The sequence below is a fragment of the Anguilla anguilla genome, chromosome 1, assembly GCF_013347855.1.
Source record: "Anguilla anguilla isolate fAngAng1 chromosome 1, fAngAng1.pri, whole genome shotgun sequence".
Classification (NCBI taxonomy): domain Eukaryota; kingdom Metazoa; phylum Chordata; class Actinopteri; order Anguilliformes; family Anguillidae; genus Anguilla; species Anguilla anguilla.
Genome location: NC_049201.1, coordinates 54,449,454 through 54,474,327, shown reverse-complemented (window position 1 = coordinate 54,474,327; position 24,874 = coordinate 54,449,454). Strand labels below are relative to the sequence as shown.

The following is a 24,874-nucleotide window of genomic DNA, read 5'->3' as shown; positions in this document are numbered from 1 at the left end:
CCTCCCCCCCCCCCCCCCCCCCAAGCAGTTTAAGTAAATGCGGAACACCCCACAATTAAACGCATGCTCCCATAAGACAACAACACCAAAACAACTCCTGCTATCTTGTGACAACTGTGTGTGTGTCAGCGTCCAGGCTGCGTTGGTGTCCACGGAAGGGCTGCCGGTGTTTGTGCAGCACCTGCGCTCGAGTCTCGTTAAGAGCTGTCCGAGCGGAGTGCCTGAACGCCAGAGCCCGGCTGCGTGCCCGAGAAACGCCCGCGTCTGTCAGAGACGTTTCTACGTCTGTGAGACATCCGTTTATCAGTCTGCGTCGCTCTGACCCGCTCCCGTGTCCAGGCGGAAGACGAGTTTGGGAACCGGTGAAGGCTGAGTCAGCGTTTGTCTGAGATTGGCGTTTACGCCTCTCTGAGAGATTTTCGACGAGGCCGCGATAATCACACCAATCGCAGAGCGAAACCCTCCTCCGCTCCCTGGGGGAGGCGGCAGCCAATCATGCGCCGTCCAATAAAGCGCGGCGGTATTCATCCGAGAGCTGCGTATGCATCTGTGAACTGCCTGTCTGCATGAACCTGGTATCTGAACACAGAGCTCCAGTCCAAAAAAAACACAATACCCAAAATGCCACTGTCAAGAGCATCTGTTCACCGTTAACGCAGCTTCAATCTGCTTACTCTGCCAGTGTAGAGGCAGGGCCCGGCTCTTCATTGCCGAGTTCATACATTAGTGTCACAATTTTCTTTTTTCTTTTCTTTTCTTGCCATCGCCATGTAAATTTAGCCAGTCCATTACTCAAACTCAAGTCTCAAATTGCTGGATACCATATGACTTCTGTAGAAGACTCTCATTAAAAGTTCAACAGGCTTCAGTCCTAAAGCAGGCTGAATATGATTTTTCCCACAAGGCCAACACAAAAAAAAAAAAAAAACCCTTGGTTATGAACTCTTCACAAAAACCATCCTCCCGCGAGTACAGCCTCCGCAGTCAGGGCCGCGAACCCATAACCACAAAAACCTAGCGCCTCCTGAATTAAGCCGTCGAATTTGCGCGACCAGCCCCACCGCGAGCGCGTTAAAATTCACCTGGTTCAAATGCCATATTCGGAGCCACGCTTTTCACGAGGATCTGCGTGTAGGGAGTAGGCGTCGGAGAAGCGCTTCAGTCCCGAGACGCCAGGATATGAATTTTGCATGAGAATATGAAGAGACGTTTCCTCTCGGTGAGAGAGAGGTGATCCCGTCCCCGAAGTTCACCGCATTTCCACCGATACCGCACAGTGCATTTCATAATGACACGGCGTGTCAGCGCTGTTCACAATATCTGTCCATCTTCTTCCAGGTACATTTATCACTGGCTAATCGAGTAAACAGAGTTCAGAGAAAACGTAATTAATGGCCACTGGGCTGTAATCAATAAACGGAGGAATAAGATGTCGGTGAGAGAAAACAACAGTGACAGTTTTGAATATTTGACGATTCTCCCCCAGAAACCTTACCGATACGGTTAGAGTACCCAACACCGGAGAGCAAGAACCCCTGCAATCTAGCAAATTTTACTGCCATCACAAAATGCAACAGAGCCTCGCCAATGATGGGGTTTTTAAATTCGACAGCAGTTTGGGCTAATTTCATCCAGTTAATGGACTGTATACACTTTGACCAATAGCGATCACCTCTGTTCAATGTCCAGTTAAACTCCATCTGCTGGTTTATATGGTTGGCATGAATGTAAAGTCAACTGTGTGCCCCGTGTCTGCAGGAGACATGCCAGCACATTAGATTAAATTTTATACTGTAGCCATAGGTATATAATAATCTTAGGCATATTATACTTTTAACCCATATGTTTATAAACCAAATTTATAAACCAATAAGCCAAATTCAGAAAGAAAGAAGAAAATAACACCATTTCCTTTTGATGGACAGTGATTTAGGCTAGTTCTGAACAGGAAGGTGGGGGGGGGGGGGGGTGTTCCTTCTGTGATGAATATTCACAAGATCATTTTTGACGATAGTGTCCATTTAATGGGTTGTCTATCACACTGGCATTTAGTTAACAGAAAGTGGACAACTCAACTAGAAAAAACCCAGGTACGGGAGCAATTCAGTCATACATGTACAAACCAATAATCCTGGCAGTGACAGGAACATGGCCGCCACTGCCTCTGGAGTGGGACCTCAAAGCCTGCTAGTCTGGCCAGGGTCATAAGTCAGAATGGTAACCGGTGTTTGCTGTCTGGGAAACTAGCTCTCTGTTAAGTTAGCAATCTTCTGATATCTGGCAACCGAGTTAGTCTGTCAGCATGCCTGCCTGCCAAATTTCCAATTCCAAGAGCCAAATTAGACACCTTGTTAGCTCATTAATTTATTTTCCTGTATCTGACAGGCATATCATATGATCTTTTTTACTCTTGGTGATATCATTTCACTGCTCATTCTGCATTGACACAGCATAGCATTAGCCATCTTGTTATTCCATCTGACTAACTTTATGTTCCTAAGCTCTATTTTTTCTTGCACAGCTACATGCAACTCTTACATAACATTTTACATTCTCACACAGCCATTTCTACAGCAAGCCATGATTCTAGTGTAGTCCCTACATACTGCAGTCAGTGATGTTAAATGACAAGTAGTCACTTTAACATATTCATACCATCAGCTGGCCTTCCCTCACATGGCTATACGAGCATTTTCTCCAGAAAACTGATGTGCGCTAAGTGGAAGAATAATTTTGTACAACATCTACAAACTGGGATGCATTAGTGCACTCCAAAATTCTTCAACTTAGGAACACGTGCTCCTCGGAAGAAATGTTAGCAAAGAGCCCTGCATCTCATAACAATCTTCCTGTAAATGACATTATAAACAAGTTCTTCAAAATCCACGAGACCAAATATAAGGGCACTAAGAATTATTGGTGCTCTCAGGATAACAAAAACCCTCAAAAATAAATAAAATGCCTCAACAAAATAACCAGCGCTTAGTATCACAGTATATATATTCTCTGATTCTTGTTTACAATATGATTAAAGACCCTATGCGTTTTCATTGCACAGGGACTTTAAGCAACATGGAGGCAGAGCTAACTGTGGTAGTCACACTGAGAAAGTTCAGAAAATGTCCAGATTTTACTCATGATTTATTCAGCCTGTAAAATGGGCTAACATTCTCTGTAGTGCGATGCAAAGCTGCATTGGGGGTTGGGGAGGGGGGCACCTATGACAGCTCAGCACATCACCAGGCCAGTGAAGCACATCAGCCAGGAAAGCACACCCACAGTAAAATTTATAATTCATCTCTGAAGTAAAAACCTCCTGCAGTTATGGAGCCTCCATCAGCACATTTCCTTATATGGGATATCCCGTCTCCAAGATATATAACCAATCAGTGTAACTCAAGTCTGCTTGAGGGATTTTGATTTGTAAGCAAATTCAAATTTCCACACTTATCGTCTGATTTGGCTGTTACATTTCAATGCTTGTATCCTTAAGAATGGACTGTGTTCCATCTGATCACCCACCACATGACTCACCAACTCACTGTAATAGTAAACAGCTCCACACTGCTGCTCTAACCAGAGCTCCACACTGCTGATCTAACCACTGCTCCACACTGCTGATCTAAGCACAGCTCTACGCTGCTGATCTAAGCACTGCTCCACACTGCTGCTCTAACCAGAGCTCCACACTGCTGATCTAACCACTGCTCCACACTGCTGATCCAACCACAGCTCTACGCTACTGATCTAACCACAGCTCCACACTACTGATCTAATCACTGCTCCACACTGCTGATCTAAGCACTGCTCCACACTGCTGATCTAAGCACTGCTCCACACTGCTGATCTAAGCACAGCTCTACGCTGCTGATCTAAGCACTGCTCCACACTGCTGATCCAACCACAGCTCTACGCTACTGATCTAACCACAGCTCTACGCTGCTGATCTAACCACAGCTCCACACTGCTGATCAAACCACAGCTCCAAACTACTGATCTAATCACTGCTTCATACTTCTGATCTAACCACTGCTCCACATTGCTGATTTGACCATACCTCAATCAAAGGACTTCACTTGCTACAACACAAGAAAAGATCCACCCGTCATGGCTTCACAAGATCTCACCCATCGTGATTCAATGAGAATTCACCAGGCTAAACCTGATGAGAGATTCTGCTCTGACTTCAAAGAAAGACAGAGAGAGAGAGACAGCGAGGAAAGCTCCACTGCCCCATCCTTGCTTGCAGCACTTAAGAAGACTAACTGAAGAGACATACATACAGTAGAGAAACAAATCTGTTCCCCGACTCAGAAGGATCCATAAACTCATTCTATTATTATTCCCCATTTCTCCAGAGTAGGCCAGATAAAAATAAACACACTGTTCCGTGAAAACAAATAAAATCCCACAATGGCACTTTTCACTTTGTCGAAGATGATTTCTGTCCAAACTAATGAATTTCTGTCACAATGAATTATGCTCCACGCAATGCTAATAGCACCAGAAGCAAAGTGGCCAGGCCCGCCATTACCACCCCACAGGACCCGAGCGGAGGGACAGGAGAAGGAACACTGCAGTCGAAAAACTCCCCCTCCCCAACAAGACCGCGCGTCAGTAAGACAGAAATGAGTTTATCACCCCTCTCAGCCAGGAGGCCACAGTTTATTTTTTTACCAATACCGTTTACTCTGCGCTTCTCAAGATAACAGCCGCTATCTGCTATCGTTTTCTTTCAACGGAAATTTAAGCTATTAGTGAAGTCGTCCTGTTACAAAAAAATGAAAAATTTCCCAGGGAGAAATGTGATATCGGTTGGCCCCATGCGTCGTGCAATTGCTCAGAGCCTCCGCCAGACCCACGGGTTTCAACAGGACGCGGCGAATACTTCAAAATGTGCTCTAGCGCACAGGAAATCAGCAGCAGCCACAAACAAGCACGGCGCATGGTAATCTGCTCCGTGAAGACAAGACCCCCCCTCTCCCCAACACCCCCCACCACCACACACACACCTCGCCCCGCCGCCACACCACAACTTAATCGAATGCAAAGAGAGGGAAAATTAAATCATCAGCTTTTAGCCCCTGTCCCTGACCTCTACCGCTGGTTGTCATGGTAACCCTAATCTGGAGCCTTTCTGGCAGGTGAACTTTTAGACTTGCTGAGCAGGCCGTTTCGCTTTCCTGTGTCGCCCGGTGCAGCAAACACGATCCGTGATTGGACAGAAGTAACGAGAAAGATATCCCGGATAATTGCAAAGAGGTGGGGGGGCTGGAGGGTAACTTTCCCCAGTACCTTTCTCCTTCCTTTCTGAACGCTGTGCTGAGACACCAGCACTAAATATTAGCACTTTAACTAGGGCAATTTCCATTTAAGCTCTTTAAAGTGTTAAAGATGAACAAGTGCGTGCTTCTCAGTCTTTAAGAATGAACAATTAACCTCCAGCTCGTTAAGCGCAGACATTTCTATATTTCTGGGGGGTAGTGATGTCACTAAGCTCTTTTAGAGAGAGCACAGTATGAGAACTGCAGTAAACTAAAGCTGGCTTTGAGCAGAAGCTCGAGCTGAGGTGAGCTTCAGTGACTGCTCGTGGGAGGCATTCATTTACCAATATGACAATCATTCCTTGAACACTTCACACGTTGGCAATAGGGCGTGTGTCCATGCACATGTGAGCTTTTGTGGTAGCGCCTATTGTGGGCACAACAGTGTGCGCACAAAGTCTGAATGTACGTGCCCGTGTCGGAACCCATGTGCGTGCACGTGTGCGTGTGTGTGTGTGTGTGTCTGAATGGAGTTCACAGGTGAGAGGAGCGGACGGTCATCTGAAACACAACCAGTAAACAAGGGAACAGAAGCTCTCACTAGTCCCAGCTCCCAAAGCAATATACCACAGCTACACTCTTAGCAGCTCATACCAGCATCGGACCCGCCAAGCAAGAGCGCCGTCTCACTGTCCGCTTCTGGCACCGGCAGATCCTGCATTTTTAATCCCCAGGTCCTGGACACAAGTTCATGGTAGCTGCTCTACTACTTGATCCCATCCACCCAGGAATCAATACCAATCAATTTTTCATTCATACTGATTAGAACCTCTTACCTGCCAAAATCAGCCCCATAGAGTACACTTAAGCAGAAAGGACAGTGGGTTGAAGCTGCAGTTGGGTCCAAAACGCCCTGCCAGGCAAGAATGGCTACTCAAAGTAGTCTGAATTACTGCCTGTGCATTTTTAATCCCCGGGTCATCTACACAAGACAGCTGATCTAACTGATAGAGATAGTTGACCTAACACTTGATCCCACCCGCCAAGCAAATCCATGACAATCAATTCATTATTAATACCGATTGATCACGTTAAGCCCGAAAAACGCCCGCAGGCTCCAGAGAGTGGTTATTATTTTTGTTGTATTTTATTTTTTTATTAGAACTCCAGGGCACCACGTCCTTACTGCATCCTTTGGGAACTGCGGCCGTGTCGGGGTACGTGCTCTCCAGGCAAACTGCGCGGGTAGATCACTTGCGCCTTACTGACCAGAGGAGTCGCTGTTGCACAAGGAGGCGTGGGCAACACCAATGCCAGCTGCGTTTTCATCCTCCGTCGCTGCACGGATGTCTAAGTGGTCTAGCAGGACATTTACAAAAATGGCGGGAAAAAAAGGGTTTCACGCCCCAGAGCGACCAAATGCCATAAGACATTTTCACAGCACACGCATGTAGAAGGCAATTACCATAAACTTAAGTAAGAAGTGACCTAAAAGGCATTGCCTTTTATGGTCGTTATATGGGCTATGTATAAATTATATATATATTTCATTACTGCATTTTTTCCCCTAAGCATTTCATGCTGTTGGACGGCAAAGCACGGAAACGTCAGGAACGACAAGTTATTCAGCTTTATCTAAGACCCTTCACAGTTTCCATCATATTCCAGCAGTAAAATCTGCCTTCTAGTTAACAAGTTACAGAAGGAGAAGAGGGGAGAGAGATTCAGAGAATGTGAGCCTTGCACTGGATTCTGGAGCCTTAATAACAAAAACAACCAGGCTCAGGAGAAAATAAAGAAAATCCAATATCTGAATGCTCGGCACCCACACACAAGGCCCAATGGCTTCGCCTAGTATTGGTTTATAATTGACCCCCATCTTAAAACATAATGTCTATTTCGCTTTGTTATCTATTGCTATTATTTTTATTAAGACTGCGTACGAGAGAGTGTGCTAATGTCGTTTTCCACAACTACCCTGAATGGGTTTCAATTCCAGCCAGGTTTTTTATTTTCTTTCTTTCTCTTTTTTCACTTCTCCTCTTTTGGCTGGCAGAGAGAGATAATGAAGAATTGAGCTGCACCCAAAAGACCATCTTTTCCTAATGGTCTTTCTTTGTATCGAGTCATTTGACAATAATGAAGAAAACGAGACCAAATTCTGAAACGGCTTCACGCTGGGGATAAGAGGAGGGGGAGGGGGTTGTGAGGTTATCAGAGTTGGAGAGAACAACTATCATTTCCCTGTCTTCACACTGAGTTCACACTTCACAAGTTGGCGAACACCACAGGTATGGCTAACAAGCTAGCATGTGGTTCTCGCAACATCACCGAAACGCAGTCAAACCAACACAAAAAAAACTCTTAAATTTTTCTGAAGATGTGGGCGTACGCTCTGTCTCAGATGGGCGGAGTGCACTTGAGCACGGCCCCGCCCCCAGGCGCGACCCCCGTGCTGTGACAGAGACAGGAACGGTGCGGCCACGCGGAGCTGTCAGTTTGGAGGCACGGGGGCTGGGGGCTGGGCGCTGGGCGGTGGGGGTGGGGGGCGTGCGGCCCCTGACAGCTGGAGCGTCGCTATCGGCTCCGCGCCTCGCCACCCGGCCCCGGATCACCTGACAGCCGCTGGGCTGATAAACCTGTCCGTTTCACTTCAGCGGCGGCTGAAGCTCAGCGGCGTGGCGTCTGGGAGGGGGGCGAGCGGGCTAGCGCACGGGCTAGCGCAGGGGAGCGCTGCAGCGCTCTTACTGTTAGGAGTCGCCGTAAAACGCTTTCTAAATGAACGCGGAACTATGCACACATTTCGACAGTTAGCAAACACACTTATCCACAGTGACTTACAAAGACGACATTTTTACATACAATCCATTTATGCAGTCGGATATTTTACTGAAGACATTCAGGTTAAGCACCTTGCTGAAGTGTGCAAGTGCTTCAGTTGGGAATCAAACATTTGACTTACAAGCCCAGTTCACTAGCTGTCACACTACACAGTCACTCTAATCTATTATTAATCATCGCTCAAACTGAGCGTGCATCCTTTCCTCTTCTCTACATTCTTATTCCCATTTTCTCCAAATGTGAACACTTAGACCACGTCCTCTGTCCACCTGCCTCCCCTTCTTCCCCACTGTTATTCTCCAATTCTGCCTCCCTCTCTCCTGCTCTTTCTCTCTGTTGGTCTGTCTGTCAGTCAGTCTGTCCAGCCTCTACGTGACGCACCTGTGACCGAGTTGCTATGCAACTGAACGGTAGCCTGGTGGCTGCACACTCACCGGGCAGGTAGCCGAGCCGTTGGTCGGGCAGCGAGGTGAGGAGGGAGTCCACGATGTCGGCCCTGTGCTGGAGCAGCCTCTCGATCATTTCGAAGCCCTCGGGACCCAGGAGCTCAAACAGCTGCAATGCGAGGGAGGGGGAAAGGCACGGTTACCTCTCGTACGTTCGGTCACGGTATCCCCAAGACCCCAGTTTGTGTCAGAACAGTGGAAAAAGTACAAGGACAAATCCCTGAACACTTATGCCTCTTTTAACATTACACCTGAAACACAGCGTACGGGAAAAGCGGTCCAGGAAAAACAGCAGGCCCCAGAGCTGCCAGACCGCTGACGTTAAAACGTTAGAACGGGGGCTTATGGGAGCTCGCTCTGCCGGTCTGTTACACTGCTTGGAAGGGCCCCACGGTGTGGAATCCTGACCGCGGTCCGCAGACCAGCAGGGGGCATCCTAGTCAGCTTTAGCATCGCGCAGGGAGGGAGGGAGGGGCGCGTAGGCGAGACTGTCCTCGTCTCATCCCACACTCTACTCATCGCTTCTTTGACGGGGTTCAAGCAACCTGAGTCTGTCTGCTGTTTACAGGGACGGCACAACAACAAATAGAGAAAGACCAGACAGCATTCCCCATAATGACCTCATAGTCCACCTTACAGAACACATTTAATCAAATATTGCAGCATATGAAAATGGCTACTTTCCCCAAATTAGCGGAGTTACTATAAGAGCAGGCCAAATAAACGGCCTGTATGAAATATTGCAGCTGAAAGGCAATACTGAAGAGCTAACTGACACCAGGCTTATATTATTGGCTTATTTAAATGTCCAGCCGGGGATGGCCTTGCGTGGGTCAGCCTTTGCCTGAGGAAGAGCTTGCAGCAGTCGAAGCACATCGCCTCTGTTGTGCTGCGTGTGTTTACATGAATCTGGGTAATTATATGCGCCTTTCTCTGTTGTGCACATTTGAGTTTATTACGGCATAATCCTGCTCGGTACCTAAGACAGAGCGCGGCTAATAAACTCAGCACCGTTTCTACCATAATACAGAGAGCTGTTCTTCTCCCTTTGGGTAATTGGCTTTTGGAGCGCATCGTAAGTTTCACTACAACTCACTCTTTGTGACAGGGCGAAAAATAAAATTCCTAATTGGAGATTCCAAATGAGGATAAGAGGGAGGATTTACGGCTAAACATGAAGCAAGCAAACAGATAAATAATCTCAACAAATGAAAGAATTAAAACGCAATCAGGACAGACAGTCCGTGCACGCCTCATCCGAGTAGAGTTCTGGCAGTTGGGGCGATTTCCGTGAGGCCTCGGCCGGAGGACTGTGGGACGGAGACGCACAGCAGCACATAACCGCTCTGGAGGACTGTGGGACGCAGACGCACAGCAGCACATAACCGCTCTGGAGGACTGTGGGACGGAGACGCACAGCAGCACATAACCGCTCTGGAGGACTGTGGGACGGAGACGCACAGCAGCACATAACCGCTCTGGAGGACTGTGGGACGGAGACGCACAGCAGCACATAACCGCTCTGGAGGACTGTGGGACGGAGACGCACAGCAGCACATAACCGCTCTGGAGGACTGTGGGACGGAGACGCACAGCAGCACATAACCGCTCTGGAGGACTGTGGGACGGAGACGCACAGCAGCACATAACCGCTCTGGAGGACTGTGGGACGGAGACGCACAGCAGCACATAACCGCTCTGGAGGACTGTGGGACGGAGACGCACAGCAGCACATAACCGCTCTGGAGGACTGTGGGACGGAGACGCACAGCAGCACATAACCGCTCTGGAGGACTGTGGGACAGACGCACAGCAGCACATAACCGCTCTGGAGGACTGTGGGACGGAGACGCACAGCAGCACATAACCGCTCTGGAGGACTGTGGGACGGAGACGCACAGCAGCACATAACCGCTCTGGAGGACTGTGGGACGGAGACGCACAGCAGCACATAACCGCTCTGGAGGACTGTGGGACGGAGACGCACAGCAGCACATAACCGCTCTGGAGGACTGTGGGACGGAGACGCACAGCAGCACATAACCGCTCTGGAGGACTGTGGGACGGAGACGCACAGCAGCACATAACCGCTCTGGAGGACTGTGGGACGGAGACGCACAGCAGCACATAACCGCTCTGGAGGACTGTGGGACGGAGACGCACAGCAGCACATAACCGCTCTGGAGGACTGTGGGACGGAGACGCACAGCAGCACATAACCGCTCTGGAGGACTGTGGGACGGAGACGCACAGCAGCACATAACCGCTCTGGAGGACTGTGGGACGGAGACGCACAGCAGCACATAACCGCTCTGGAGGACTGTGGGACGGAGACGCACAGCAGCACATAACCGCTCTGGAGGACTGTGGGACGGAGACGCACAGCAGCACATAACCGCTCTGGAGGACTGTGGGACGGAGACGCACAGCAGCACATAACCGCTCTGGAGGACTGTGGGACGGAGACGCACAGCAGCACATAACCGCTCTGGAGGACTGTGGGACGGAGACGCACAGCAGCACATAACCGCTCTGGAGGACTGTGGGACGGAGACGCACAGCAGCACATAACCGCTCTGGAGGACTGTGGGACGGAGACGCACAGCAGCACATAACCGCTCTGGAGGACTGTGGGACGGAGACGCACAGCAGCACATAACCGCTCTGGAGGACTGTGGGACGGAGACGCACAGCAGCACATAACCGCTCTGGAGGACTGTGGGACGGAGACGCACAGCAGCACATAACCGCTCTGGAGGACTGTGGGACGGAGACGCACAGCAGCACATAACCGCTCTGGAGGACTGTGGGACGGAGACGCACAGCAGCACATAACCGCTCTGGAGGACTGTGGGACGGAGACGCACAGCAGCACATAACCGCTCTGGAGGACTGTGGGACGGAGACGCACAGCAGCACATAACCGCTCTGGAGGACTGTGGGACGGAGACGCACAGCAGCACATAACCGCTCTGGAGGACTGTGGGACGGAGACGCACAGCAGCACATAACCGCTCTGGAGGACTGTGGGACGGAGACGCACAGCAGCACATAACCGCTCTGGAGGACTGTGGGACGGAGACGCACAGCAGCACATAACCGCTCTGGAGGACTGTGGGACGGAGACGCACAGCAGCACATAACCGCTCTGGAGGACTGTGGGACGGAGACGCACAGCAGCACATAACCGCTCTGGAGGACTGTGGGACGGAGACGCACAGCAGCACATAACCGCTCTGGAGGACTGTGGGACGGAGACGCACAGCAGCACATAACCGCTCTGGAGGACTGTGGGACGGAGACGCACAGCAGCACATAACCGCTCTGGAGGACTGTGGGACGGAGACGCACAGCAGCACATAACCGCTCTGGAGGACTGTGGGACGGAGACGCACAGCAGCACATAACCGCTCTGGAGGACTGTGGGACGGAGACGCACAGCAGCACATAAACCGCTCTGGAGGACTGTGGGACGGAGACGCACAGCAGCACATAACCGCTCTGGAGGACTGTGGGACGGAGACGCACAGCAGCACATAACCGCTCTGGAGGACTGTGGGACGGAGACGCACAGCAGCACATAACCGCTCTGGAGGACTGTGGGACGGAGACGCACAGCAGCACATAACCGCTCTGGAGGACTGTGGGACGGAGACGCACAGCAGCACATAACCGCTCTGGAGGACTGTGGGACGGAGACGCACAGCAGCACATAACCGCTCTGGAGGACTGTGGGACGGAGACGCACAGCAGCACATAACCGCTCTGGAGGACTGTGGGACGGAGAGACGCACAGCAGCACATAACCGCTCTGGAGGACTGTGGGACGGAGACGCACAGCAGCACATAACCGCTCTGGAGGACTGTGGGACGGAGACGCACAGCAGCACATAACCGCTCTGGAGGACTGTGGGACGGAGACGCACAGCAGCACATAACCGCTCTGGAGGACTGTGGGACGGAGACGCACAGCAGCACATAACCGCTCTGGAGGACTGTGGGACGGAGACGCACAGCAGCACATAACCGCTCTGGAGGACTGTGGGACGGAGACGCACAGCAGCACATAACCGCTCTGGAGGACTGTGGGACGGAGACGCACAGCAGCACATAACCGCTCTGGAGGACTGTGGGACGGAGACGCACAGCAGCACATAACCGCTCTGGAGGACTGTGGGACGGAGACGCACAGCAGCACATAACCGCTCTGGAGGACTGTGGGACGGAGACGCACAGCAGCACATAACCGCTCTGGAGGACTGTGGGACGGAGACGCACAGCAGCACATAACCGCTCTGGAGGACTGTGGGACGGAGACGCACAGCAGCACATAACCGCTCTGGAGGACTGTGGGACGGAGACGCACAGCAGCACATAACCGCTCTGGAGGACTGTGGGACGGAGACGCACAGCAGCACATAACCGCTCTGGAGGACTGTGGGACGGAGACGCACAGCAGCACATAACCGCTCTGGAGGACTGTGGGACGGAGACGCACAGCAGCACATAACCGCTCTGGAGGACTGTGGGACGGAGACGCACAGCAGCACATAACCGCTCTGGAGGACTGTGGGACGGAGACGCACAGCAGCACATAACCGCTCTGGAGGACTGTGGGACGGAGACGCACAGCAGCACATAACCGCTCTGGAGGACTGTGGGACGGAGACGCACAGCAGCACATAACCGCTCTGGAGGACTGTGGGACGGAGACGCACAGCAGCACATAACCGCTCTGGAGGACTGTGGGACGGAGACGCACAGCAGCACATAACCGCTCTGGAGGACTGTGGGACGGAGACGCACAGCAGCACATAACCGCTCTGGAGGACTGTGGGACGGAGACGCACAGCAGCACATAACCGCTCTGGAGGACTGTGGGACGGAGACGCACAGCAGCACATAACCGCTCTGGAGGACTGTGGGACGGAGACGCACAGCAGCACATAACCGCTCTGGAGGACTGTGGGACGGAGACGCACAGCAGCACATAACCGCTCTGGAGGACTGTGGGACGGAGACGCACAGCAGCACATAACCGCTCTGGAGGACTGTGGGACGGAGACGCACAGCAGCACATAACCGCTCTGGAGGACTGTGGGACGAGACGCACAGCAGCACATAACCGCTCTGGAGGACTGTGGGACGGAGACGCACAGCAGCACATAACCGCTCTGGAGGACTGTGGGACGGAGACGCACAGCAGCACATAACCGCTCTGGAGGACTGTGGGACGGAGACGCACAGCAGCACATAACCGCTCTGGAGGACTGTGGGACGGAGACGCACAGCAGCACATAACCGCTCTGGAGGACTGTGGGACGGAGACGCACAGCAGCACATAACCGCTCTGGAGGACTGTGGGACGGAGACGCACAGCAGCACATAACCGCTCTGGAGGACTGTGGGACGGAGACGCACAGCAGCACATAACCGCTCTGGAGGACTGTGGGACGGAGACGCACAGCAGCACATAACCGCTCTGGAGGACTGTGGACAGACGCACAGCAGCGCATAACCGCTCTGGAGGACTGTGGGACGGAGACGCACAGCAGCACATAACCGCTCTGGAGGACTGTGGGACGGAGACGCACAGCAGCACATAACCGCTCTGGAGGACTGTGGGACGGAGACGCACAGCAGCACATAACCGCTCTGGAGGACTGTGGGACGGAGACGCACAGCAGCACATAACCGCTCTGGAGGACTGTGGGACGGAGACGCACAGCAGCACATAACCGCTCTGGAGGACTGTGGGACGGAGACGCACAGCAGCACATAACCGCTCTGGAGGACTGTGGGACGGAGACGCACAGCAGCACATAACCGCTCTGGAGGACTGTGGACGGAGACGCACAGCAGCACATAACCGCTCTGGAGGACTGTGGGACGGAGACGCAAAGCAGCACATAACCGCTCTGGAGGACTGTGGGACGGAGACGCACAGCAGCACATAACCGCTCTGGAGGACTGTGGGACGGAGACGCACAGCAGCACATAACCGCTCTGGAGGACTGTGGGACAGACGCACAGCAGCACATAACCGCTCTGGAGGACTGTGGGACGGAGACGCACAGCAGCACATAACCGCTCTGGAGGACTGTGGGACGGAGACGCACAGCAGCACATAACCGCTCTGGAGGACTGTGGGACGGAGACGCACAGCAGCACATAACCGCTCTGGAGGACTGTGGGACAGACGCACAGCAGCACATAACCGCTCTGGAGGACTGTGGGACGGAGACGCACAGCAGCACATAACCGCTCTGGAGGACTGTGGGACGGAGACGCACAGCAGCACATAACCGCTCTGGAGGACTGTGGGACAGACGCATAGCAGCACATAACCGCTCTGGAGGACTGTGGGACAGAGACGCACAGCAGCACATAACCGCTCTGGAGGACTGTGGGACGGAGACGCACAGCAGCACATAACCGCTCTGGAGGACTGTGGGACGGAGACGCACAGCAGCACATAACCGCTCTGGAGGACTGTGGGACGGAGACGCACAGCAGCACATAACCGCTCTGGAGGACTGTGGGACGGAGACGCACAGCAGCACATAACCGCTCTGGAGGACTGTGGGACAGACGCACAGCAGCACATAACCGCTCTGGAGGACTGTGGGACGGAGACGCACAGCAGCACATAACCGCTCTGGAGGACTGTGGGACGGAGACGCACAGCAGCACATAACCGCTCTGGAGGACTGTGGGACGGAGACGCACAGCAGCACATAACCGCCAGCGCTCCGGAGGACTCTCGGAAGCGAACAGAGGTCGTCAAAGCCACAGGACACGCGCAGGAACACAACCGGTCATCTGAAAATTAAAAACCGAGACGCCCAATCCTATTTTCCACTTTTCCGTCAAAGAAGAAATCAGGCAAAAAAAAAATGGAGGTTTAAATACTCAGGAGAACGCAAGCATTTCTTGATTATGCTTCTGGCCTGACTATCATCCCCAAGAGCCCTTCAACCTTAGCCCAGCACCTGAGCCCTTCCCAGGGCTGCATCCACAGGCATTACACATCACAAGCAGGAGTTTCTGTCATATGAACTAATGACCTACCCTCGTAAAAGAATATGGGCTCTTCACTGAAATTGGCCAGCAGCGACCAGGGAAGAGTGGCTTAATCCAAAGGCTTAATCAAAACGGGAAAAGAAACGCTCAACAAAAGCGTGTCATTAAAACAACGCCCCGCGGCGAGATGGAGACAAGCTTCATTAGCGCGGCACACCTATCTGGAGCGCGTCATTAAAATAACACCCTCTCTCGCGCGGGAAGACGAGTGTCGCCCAAATAAAGGAGGGTGTCGCGACCGTAACGGAGGTGTCAAGACTTTTCAAATAACAAAAGCCCGGAGACTTTGGAGTGCTTTCTCTCCCACCCAGCGTGAACGTGATTATCAAATCAGACGGCTGGAAAAGATCAGCATAATTGCTTTATAAATCAAGAAGATTAACTGGAACTCGCCTGTGTGTATTTGGGGCGTCTCAGACGGAACTACGCCCCACGGTGAACACGCGTTCCCAATAAGCCAGCGCATTCTCCACTTCTCAAAAAAAAAGTCAACCGGTTATTTTGTTTTATTCCCCGGGGAGTAATCACCACTCACCTATCAGAAATGCCTTGTTATTTGTGTGCCCCGCTATTTTAAAGAATGTATTTATGCTAAGCAGGGAATCCGTTCCTGCAGGTACCCGCAGAAAGCAAGTGAAGATAACTAGCCTTGATGCAGGTAGCCGCTGGGTCTTTATCACCAGCGCCTAAAATGAATACATTATCAGCGTAATGGAGCTCATTATATCCTTTATGTTTCACAATCAGGGGCGACGCCACAAATAATAAACCCAGGTCAACAAAGAAGGAGGAACCGCCACTGCTTGTGTTTTTACACAATGGGCATTGCAGTCTCCCCACCAAAGTCCCTATTTCAACACCCTGTTTAAAATCACTCCCGCAATATCATTTCATGCGACAAACATACATTCAACAATAGGCAGCCCTTTCCACGCTTTTACACGTCTTGCAGCTTTTTTTCACAATACCGCCGCAAACTTGAGGAGCGCAGGGCGCCTGACGAACAGCCCCATGTAACTGAGCAGCCTCGTAAATAGCATGGTATCAAAAAGCACCTATCAAAATGTTTGAATGCGTTTTAGGATCAGCATTCAGCCTGTCTCCTGACCTGTAATTAGTCGCATCTCCTGAAACAATAACTTTTCTGAAGGAGACGTTGACTACGGGAAGGAGTTTTTTTCTTCTTGTTGCCGTTGATTCTAATTGGCCGTGACAGTGCAGGGGAAAAGACGTCTGAGGGGGAAAGACGACGTTGTTCTTAACAGGGGGGCTGTATTCCATAATCCGCAGAAAAGCGGGGGGGTGGGGGGGGCTGAAGCTGCAGTCCATAGGATCTCTAAAACATCCCTGCAGGAATGAAGGTGTGAGCGTCCAAGATAACGCCCACTTCAGCTGCTGCTGAAGACATTATTCAGATAATACCCAGCTCTGAGATTATGGCATGTGTCATTAAAGCAACACCCGAGCTGAAACCAAGGTAAGCTTCATTAGGAAGAGAGGCAGAAGAAAAGAAAGTTTCATTCAAAAGAAAAGATTTTGGTTAAAAAAAAAATGTTTAAAAAAACACTCATAAGAAAATGGCCATCAATTAATTGACACTGAGCACTGGAAAGAAGTTTCCGGTAATTCAAACACCAGCAATATAAAGCATGGCGGGCATCATTAACGCGAACCCTAAGCTAACACAAAGAAGGGTACCAAAAAAAAAAAAAGAAGCGTACTATTAATTCGACGTACCCCCGCGCCGGAGCAGAGGCGCGCCCCTTTAAAATAACGCCCACCGCGCCGAAACAGAGGTGGCCATCGTTAACGCTCCCCACGTCATTAAAACTGCCCCCCACCCCTGAGCGAAGGCGCGCAATCGGCGGACGGCGCGGAGAGGAAGCGCGCGTCGTTAAAGCACCACCCCGCCTGGAAAGCGCTGGGGACCTCACCTCGCGGCGCGCGTACGCTCGCGCCCGGCGCGCTCGCCAGCCATGATCAATCGGGCTCCGCCCCAGAGCCGGGGCTCTCCAAGCATCTTCCAGGGGAATATTTTGTCGGGCATTAACATACCGCACTGTATGGGCTCTCTCCCGGGTGTCTGTAATTAAGTGCTACTGAGTGTACTTAGTGTACTACCTTGTTAAAATTCAAAATGCAGAGCTGAACAAGTTAGTCTGAGGTATTTTTGTGTGCGTGTGTGTGTGCGCGCGCGCAAGGGGGTGGGAGAGACAGGAATCCCTTAATTGCCTGTATTTTTATGCAGCTTGAATCTCATTAAAATCCACAATCCTAAGAGAATCTAGCTTTTATCTCATTAAATATGAAAATTTAAGTGTGGCAGCCACTGACAAACCACAGTTATGGGGACAGGTTCAGTGGGTGATGGAAAGACAATTATTATTTTTTTCCGTTTTCCATTTTAAAAAAGCACCGCACTGCGTTCAGAGAACAGTTTTGCTCTTTTGTTCAGTGCTCCCCACAGATCCCAGAAGTTATCGAAGTGTGCAGAGCGGGGGTTGGTAGGGGGGGGCAACAGGCGCACTTTGATGATGTCAGCTCGTCTTCCAATCTTGCCGCTCGCTGCCATTTCTCTCCTGTGGTGGCCGCTCTATTTTCATGTCTTTGTGTTTTCCTTTGTGTTTAAGTTCAGGTTTTTCTTCACTTTTTGCATTTTGGTTTTTCGACAGCGCTCTGCAGTCACTGAATTGGTTTTCCTCCGAGTCAGCTCTACGGCTGAATCTCCTCTCCTCTGCTAAGGAGGCTGAGAGGGGAAACAGGGTTTCCAGCCCGGACGACTGAAGGACCCTGCGGACCTCCAAGGACTTTACTTATCCCCGTCACTAATTCATAAGTGGAGCCAAACTCGAGCACAAGAAAGAACCATTTTCTTCCTCCCAGGGTAGTGTGCTTGCCACCATGGTCCTCTGTGCCCTGGACTTTTCGCTCAATCCATTTTAAATAACGTGTGTGATCAGCACGACTCTTACCACACACAGCTCTGAGTGAGCATGACTCTTACCACACACAGCTCTGAGTGAGCAGGACTCTTACTGTACCACACACAGCTCTGAGTGAGCAGGACTCTTACTGTACCACACACAGCTCTGAGTGAGCAGGACTCTTACTGTACCACACACAGCTCAGTGAGCATGACTCTTACTGTACCACACACAGCTCTGAGTGAGCATGACTCTTACCACACACAGCTCTGAGTGAGCAGGACTCTTACTGTACCACACACAGCTCTGAGTGAGCAGGACTCTTACTGTACCACACACAGCTCTGAGTGAGCAGGACTCTTACTGTACCACACACAGCTCAGTGAGCATGACTCTTACTGTACCACACACAGCTCTGAGTGAGCAGGACTCCTACTGTACCCCACACAGCTCTGAGTGAGCAGGACTCTTACTGTACCACACACAGCTCAGTGAGCATGACTCTTACTGTACCACACACAGCTCTGAGTGAGCAGGACTCCTACTGTACCCCACACAGCTCTGAGTGAGCAGGACTCTTACTGTACCACACACAGCTCTGAGTGAGCAGGACTCTTACTGTACCACACACAGCTCTGAGTGAGCAGGACTCTTACTGTACCACACACAGCTCTGAGTGAGCAGGACTCTTACTGTACCCCACACAGCTCTGAGTGAGCAGGACTCCTACTGTACCACACACAGCTCTGAGTGAGCAGGACTCTTACTGTACCCCACACAGCTGAGTCGAGGGAAGCTATCCCTGGGCCTGCCTCCAAGACTCCAAGGCTTTCACATCAGGATTAGTCACCGCCTCTGGGTTTGGGCGATATATCAGGGCGCGGAAACGCCGTATAGCCCAGGACCGGATCGGGCCGGCGGATCAGCACAGCAAAATATGACATTTTGTCAATGAAAGCGCAGCCCCAGTCACTGACCTGCAGCAAAATAGCCAGACGAGCAATGATTGTGCAGAGAAATAAACGTAAACTTTTAAAACCCGGTCAGTCAGCTGCAAGGTAAAGAGCCTGACAGGATAAGGCTTCATCAGGGCTGGCCATAACGCACCACCTTGGAGCAGTTATTACTATTACTCTTTTTTTAATCAAAAAACCTGGCCACACGCACCGTTTGATTACATCGATAAACTCCCCGCTTGTATCGAGGGGGACACTCGCATTATTGCTGCATTAATATACCCAATATTGATTAAACAATACAAAAAGGCTTATTGGCAAACAAATGGTGCTGTAACAGGCGGGAGGTGGTGCGTATCGTATTGTGAATTATTGCCGCAAATTATTCACATACACCGTTTTTGTTTTTTGCTGCTTTGAACAAGTGTCTCGGGAGAAAATTCCCCTTTTGGCAAAACGCTTCTAAATGATTTAAAATTACATTCATTTACACATTTTTTCCTAATGTGTCTGTGTTAATTCACCCTCCACTCCCTCTCCCTCTCCCTCCTCCTCTCCCCCCCTCCGCCTCCCTCTCTCTCTCTAGGGCATTCGAAAAATTACAGTGGACATTTGATATCACAGCAAATGTCATCAAAACTGGAGTACAAAGTCTGAAATATTAAAATGATCATTTGTTTTTTTTCCCCCCGTTTTTGTCAAGCTTAATGGCAGAGATGTCAGAGACGTAGAGCACCTTTAAACTTCGGTGTTGACTTTGGAGTCTCACGCGGGAAGAATCTTGTAGCAGGCAGCACACAAAAAGGGCAGCCTACATCTAAGGGTGTCAGTGGGAGAGTTTGCTTCCAAATGCCAAGTACGTGAAGAACATTAAAACACACTGTATCTCAGGTACTACAATTCCCGCTCTGTACAGCAGGAGGAAGGGGGCAGGGGAGGGAGAGAGAGAGAGAGAGAGAGAGGGAGGGAGGGAGGGAGGGAGCGAGGAAGGGCAGGAATAGAAAGGCAGGCAGACAGGTTAGAGAGAAGACTTGCAACGTGACGACCCACAGACAAAACATTTTTTTTTTTTTACAGCATACACAGCAGAGTAATGTTATGTCTGACTTTATACACACAAGGTCATTCATGTGTCAAATGCTGCCTTCTATCACCTAGGTAAACCGCTGCATTTCCGATGGTAAGAAACCTAAATGATACAGTACATAACTGATGCCTGTGATTATGACGACGATAGTTTCAATGCAGATGCTAATGATGGTGGTGATGCTGCTGCCGCAGCTGATGATGATGATGATGATAACAATGATAAAAATGATGATGATAATAATCCTCTAGTGTGGGGAGACAGATAACGAGGGCCAGGAAGGGTCAGAGAAACGCAGATGTCGGAGCACCTGAGAGACGGAGACCCGTCGGACCATCTGGACTCAAAGAGCACCGCGGCGACCGCAACACGAACGCCCCGCGCGGTCGCCGCGGGAGGGCAACGCAGGGAACCAATCAGAGGGGATCTCTCACTGTATCTCAAGTGGAATCTTGACGTTGGGGGGGACAGACACCGCGTGTGGCTGCACATCCAGGTGGCTGGATGCCAAGAATAAGCCCAGGGGGTTGGGGTGGGGGCCGTGGGGTTGGGGTGGGGGTGGGGGGGGAGTGTTGGCAGGGGCGGGAGCCGAAAATAACAGACAGCTGCAATCTTTACACCGAAAGCAGAGCCTTCTGCGGCTTTAACGGTTATTTTTCCCATTCCCCGAGCACTTTTATGGCACTGAAATAACAGGAGAGAGGGAACAGTCAGTGCTTTATAAATTATACTAATTAAGACGCGCGACGACCTTGCTGTTGGGAGCCCGGCGAGAGCGGGACTGGGATTAAGTACCTGTGCATATCGGGTGGGAGATCTGCCCGCTTCCGCCGGCGACTTGGCAGACGGGCTCGCCGACACGTTCGCTTTCCGCTTTCGAGTGGAACTGCTGGGCGGGCACGAAACCGGCCGACTGAGGTGGAAACGAGTGTCCCAGGTACTCGCAGAGACATCACGTCACGTCGCAACACAACGTAGCGTAATGACCAGAACAGGCTATTCAGCCCGACAACGCTCGCCATTTTCCTAATTGAATTTTACCTAGCACTCCGGTTACTTACAGACTAGATCTAACACTGTATCATGATTTGGACTGAAAAAAAAAAAATTTTGAACTAGAACTGCTTATTTTCTGGAATAAGAAGGTTATTTTGAAGTGTCAAAAACTGAGAAAAATGTTTGTGCTGTTAAGCTACCAAGAAGAGCACAGAGCACAGAGACGCCAATTTGTCCAACTGAAAGCGGAGTTTTTTGGCAATCTGGCGATCCTACCGAGAAGCCGATATTGTGGACCCGCAGTCTGGGTATGACGGAAGGGTATGAATTATACAGCGCTGCGCTCTGTTTTCACCAAAGGTCACGGTCACCATATCGCGGGGAAACGCAATGCTAGTCAACATTCTACCATGACACACAAGCACAGACCAAACCTGCTCCAGGGCAGGTGGGTCAGGTCATGGAGCCATGTTGTACAGTACTATCAGTACAAGACTTGATTTCTAAATTACACAGCGGCTCACCTGATAGGCCAAACCCCTTCCAAACAACCTTCTTCAGTCAATTTATTTGTTGAGGAAGAAGCAAGGCATTATGGGGGAAAGTATGCTGTCTGTAAGGAACATCAGCGTGAGAGATCACAAATCTCTCGAGTACAAACTAATACGAGGTACAATCAGTAATTCTGTTTGAGGCTTTCCTTTGAGTTCATCACTTTCAATCTGCAGTTCTGAAACGGCATCAAACAGAATGACTGATTGTGCTTCATATTAGTCTGTAATTGAGAGAGATTTGTGATGTTTCACGTTGACATTCCTTAAGACAGAATAAATCATTTCATTTTCTCCCACAATTCCTCTGACACTATAAGACCTCTTGCACGAGGCCCCTTGCTTTGTAGAAGGAACTGTGGGGAAAACGATCCAACCATTCCTTCTCAATGAACATCAATGCAACAGAAGACAAAACTTTCAAATACGCACTAATATGGAGTACAATCAGGTCTCCAGGTTTTTCTGACACAACGAAAAGAAAAAAAGTTTACGAAGGAATCGCAGAGCAGCGGACCTCACCTCGTTTTGGAGCTCGTCGTCTGTCTTTTGGGACGCCAGCATCTCGAACAGGGAGGTGCACAGATCCTCGGCGTTTGTCGAGTCCATGTTCCCGCCGGACAGGTACTGCTCCACCTCCCGCCTGAGCAGGGCCGCGTCGCCGTTCCCGCTTCCCTGCGCCGGCCTGCCGGGGGCGCTGTTCTGGCCCTCTCTGCCCCGCCCGTCCTGCTGGTTGTTGAGGAGCTTGTGGAAGTCCAGGCTGAAGCTTGGGCCGGGCCGGCCGTCGTCCTCGCCCCAGGGCGGGGTCTCCTGGTAGTCCAGCGCGTAGCTGTCGAAGGAGAAGGCGATGTTCCGGCCGAAGGAGGCGCGGTCGGCGACGCGGGGCGCCGTCTCCGCCCTGACGAAGGCCTCCACCAGCGTCTCGTCCATCAGCGCGACCAGGCGGCCCGTGGCGGCGCAGGAGGCGTCGGCCGCCGTCGACGGGAAGGGCCCGAACATGTGCTTGATGGCGCGCGTCTCCTCGTGGCCCACCTGGTCCGTGCCGTAGAAGGTCCTGAACAGGAAGACGGCGGCGCTCTCCACCGCCTCCTGACCGAACTCCGTGCCGACTGGCGGGAGAGAGAGAGAGGGGGAGAGAGAGCAGCAGACAGCGCGGCGTTAAGCTTCGTCTCGCAGGATGCGCGTTTCCGGGAGTCAACAGCACAGATAAATACTGCATGTGGAGAAAACGCTGGGCTCCCCCGAGCTCGCCGAGATTTAAGAGGCCGCGGGAAGCCGCTATCGAAAACTTGACATGCACTAATGGAAATGCCTGCTCTGTGATCGCTAGGAGAGCACGCCGCGGTGAAACACTGCTAACTAAAGGAGAAGGGTCGTTTTTTTTGGGGGGGGCAGGGGGCTCTGCTACGGTTTGTGACATGTAATTTTGCCATCAGCGCCCGCGTGATATAAACCCCGCGGATGCCGCATCGCCTCAAATCATGGGGCCCCAAGGCGGCTCGCTCTGGAAGGGGCGCAACCGTGGTAACCAGCAAGGCCGGGGCACTGGACACTCCTCACAGTTAAGCCCAGCTGTCTCTGGTAGTATTGCAAGGCAGTGAAACGCTGTCTTTTGCTGGTGTGCGGAAGAGGCGAACTGGACAAAATGCTAGCGCCCGCCGCTGTTGGGTTAACAGAGCCTCGCTCCACCGTTATTACTGTGTCACCTTTCATGACAGCCACACAAAGGAACCATGGGCACAAACAAGGACACGGTATGCAAAACCAAGAGAGAACAGGGCACCGCATTAAAACGCCACATTAACATTGACAAACATTTATCATTTCCCCCATATAATCCTATATTTTTCTTTCAATGACAGGAAACACAAGCAGGAGTTTGACCATTAACAGAACTTGTACTGGCAATAAAACCCAGTCCCAGCAAGTTTCCAACTGCACTTCTGCAGACGCTGTGAAGAACTGACGCTTTACACACACAGCGCATATATATGACTCAGAGCTGGGTACTTTAAGCCTCCCCGTGGGTTCGGCCCGCGGCTGTTTCTCCTCCTCTACGAGGAGCGTGCTTCAGTTCTCCACCTCTGACCTCACCGCCGATCGCCAAAGCGGCCCACGCTCGTCAGCCGGACAGAGACGGGAGGTCGCGGAGCGAAACTTTCCTTTTTCTTTCTTTTTTTTTTTTTAAAGACAAAAAAAAGCGTTCCCTCTGTAGCTCGTTTAGGGAATATTTCATCCAATTGCAGTTCTGACGCGGCGCAATAATGAGACTCAGGGCTAATTGTCCAATTAGTGGAAAAAAATGTCAAAGACGGGGGATAAGTAGAGGAAAGAGCAGAAACAGATGAAAAGGATTTAAACCAATTAAAACGGGCTGAAGCTCTCTCTCCGTTGCGCCCGCTTGTCTCGGGCGCTCTCCCTTTGTTGGGGCATGATGGTTCATTCTGATACATCTCATTGCTTTTAAATTGAAGCCGCCGCTTCGGCGGACCCGACGGAAAAAGGGTGGCGGGAAAAAAAAAATCAGTCAGACGGCGCGTTGCCGAGGACGGCGCGTTAATGGCGGTCTCGGCGACGCCGGGGAAAGGGAACACTCGTTCAGAAACCAACGGGAGGGGAGTAGCACTCCGTCAGCCTGATACTCCAGTCATTCGTCTTTTTTCCCCTTCGCGATTTAGAGTCCGAGCGCAGCGTCGTTCGCCAGGGAGCGCAAGGCCACTGGAGCC

General features: G+C 51.3%; 1 protein-coding gene across 6 annotated transcripts in view; it reads right to left on the bottom strand.

Annotated features, from left to right (window-relative positions):
* The window catches only part of ascc3 (activating signal cointegrator 1 complex subunit 3), a 240,917-nt gene that overhangs the window by 206,409 nt on the left and 9,634 nt on the right, over positions 1-24,874 (bottom strand). For all 6 annotated transcript variants that reach the window (XM_035420116.1, XM_035420134.1, XM_035420106.1 and 3 more), the window contains exons 4-5: positions 22,671-23,257; positions 8,540-8,660 (exon numbers count right to left, since the gene is read on the bottom strand). In XM_035420116.1, the coding sequence (XP_035276007.1) occupies positions 8,540-8,660; positions 22,671-23,257 (708 nt within the window). The remainder of the gene's footprint in view (positions 1-8,539; positions 8,661-22,670; positions 23,258-24,874) is intronic.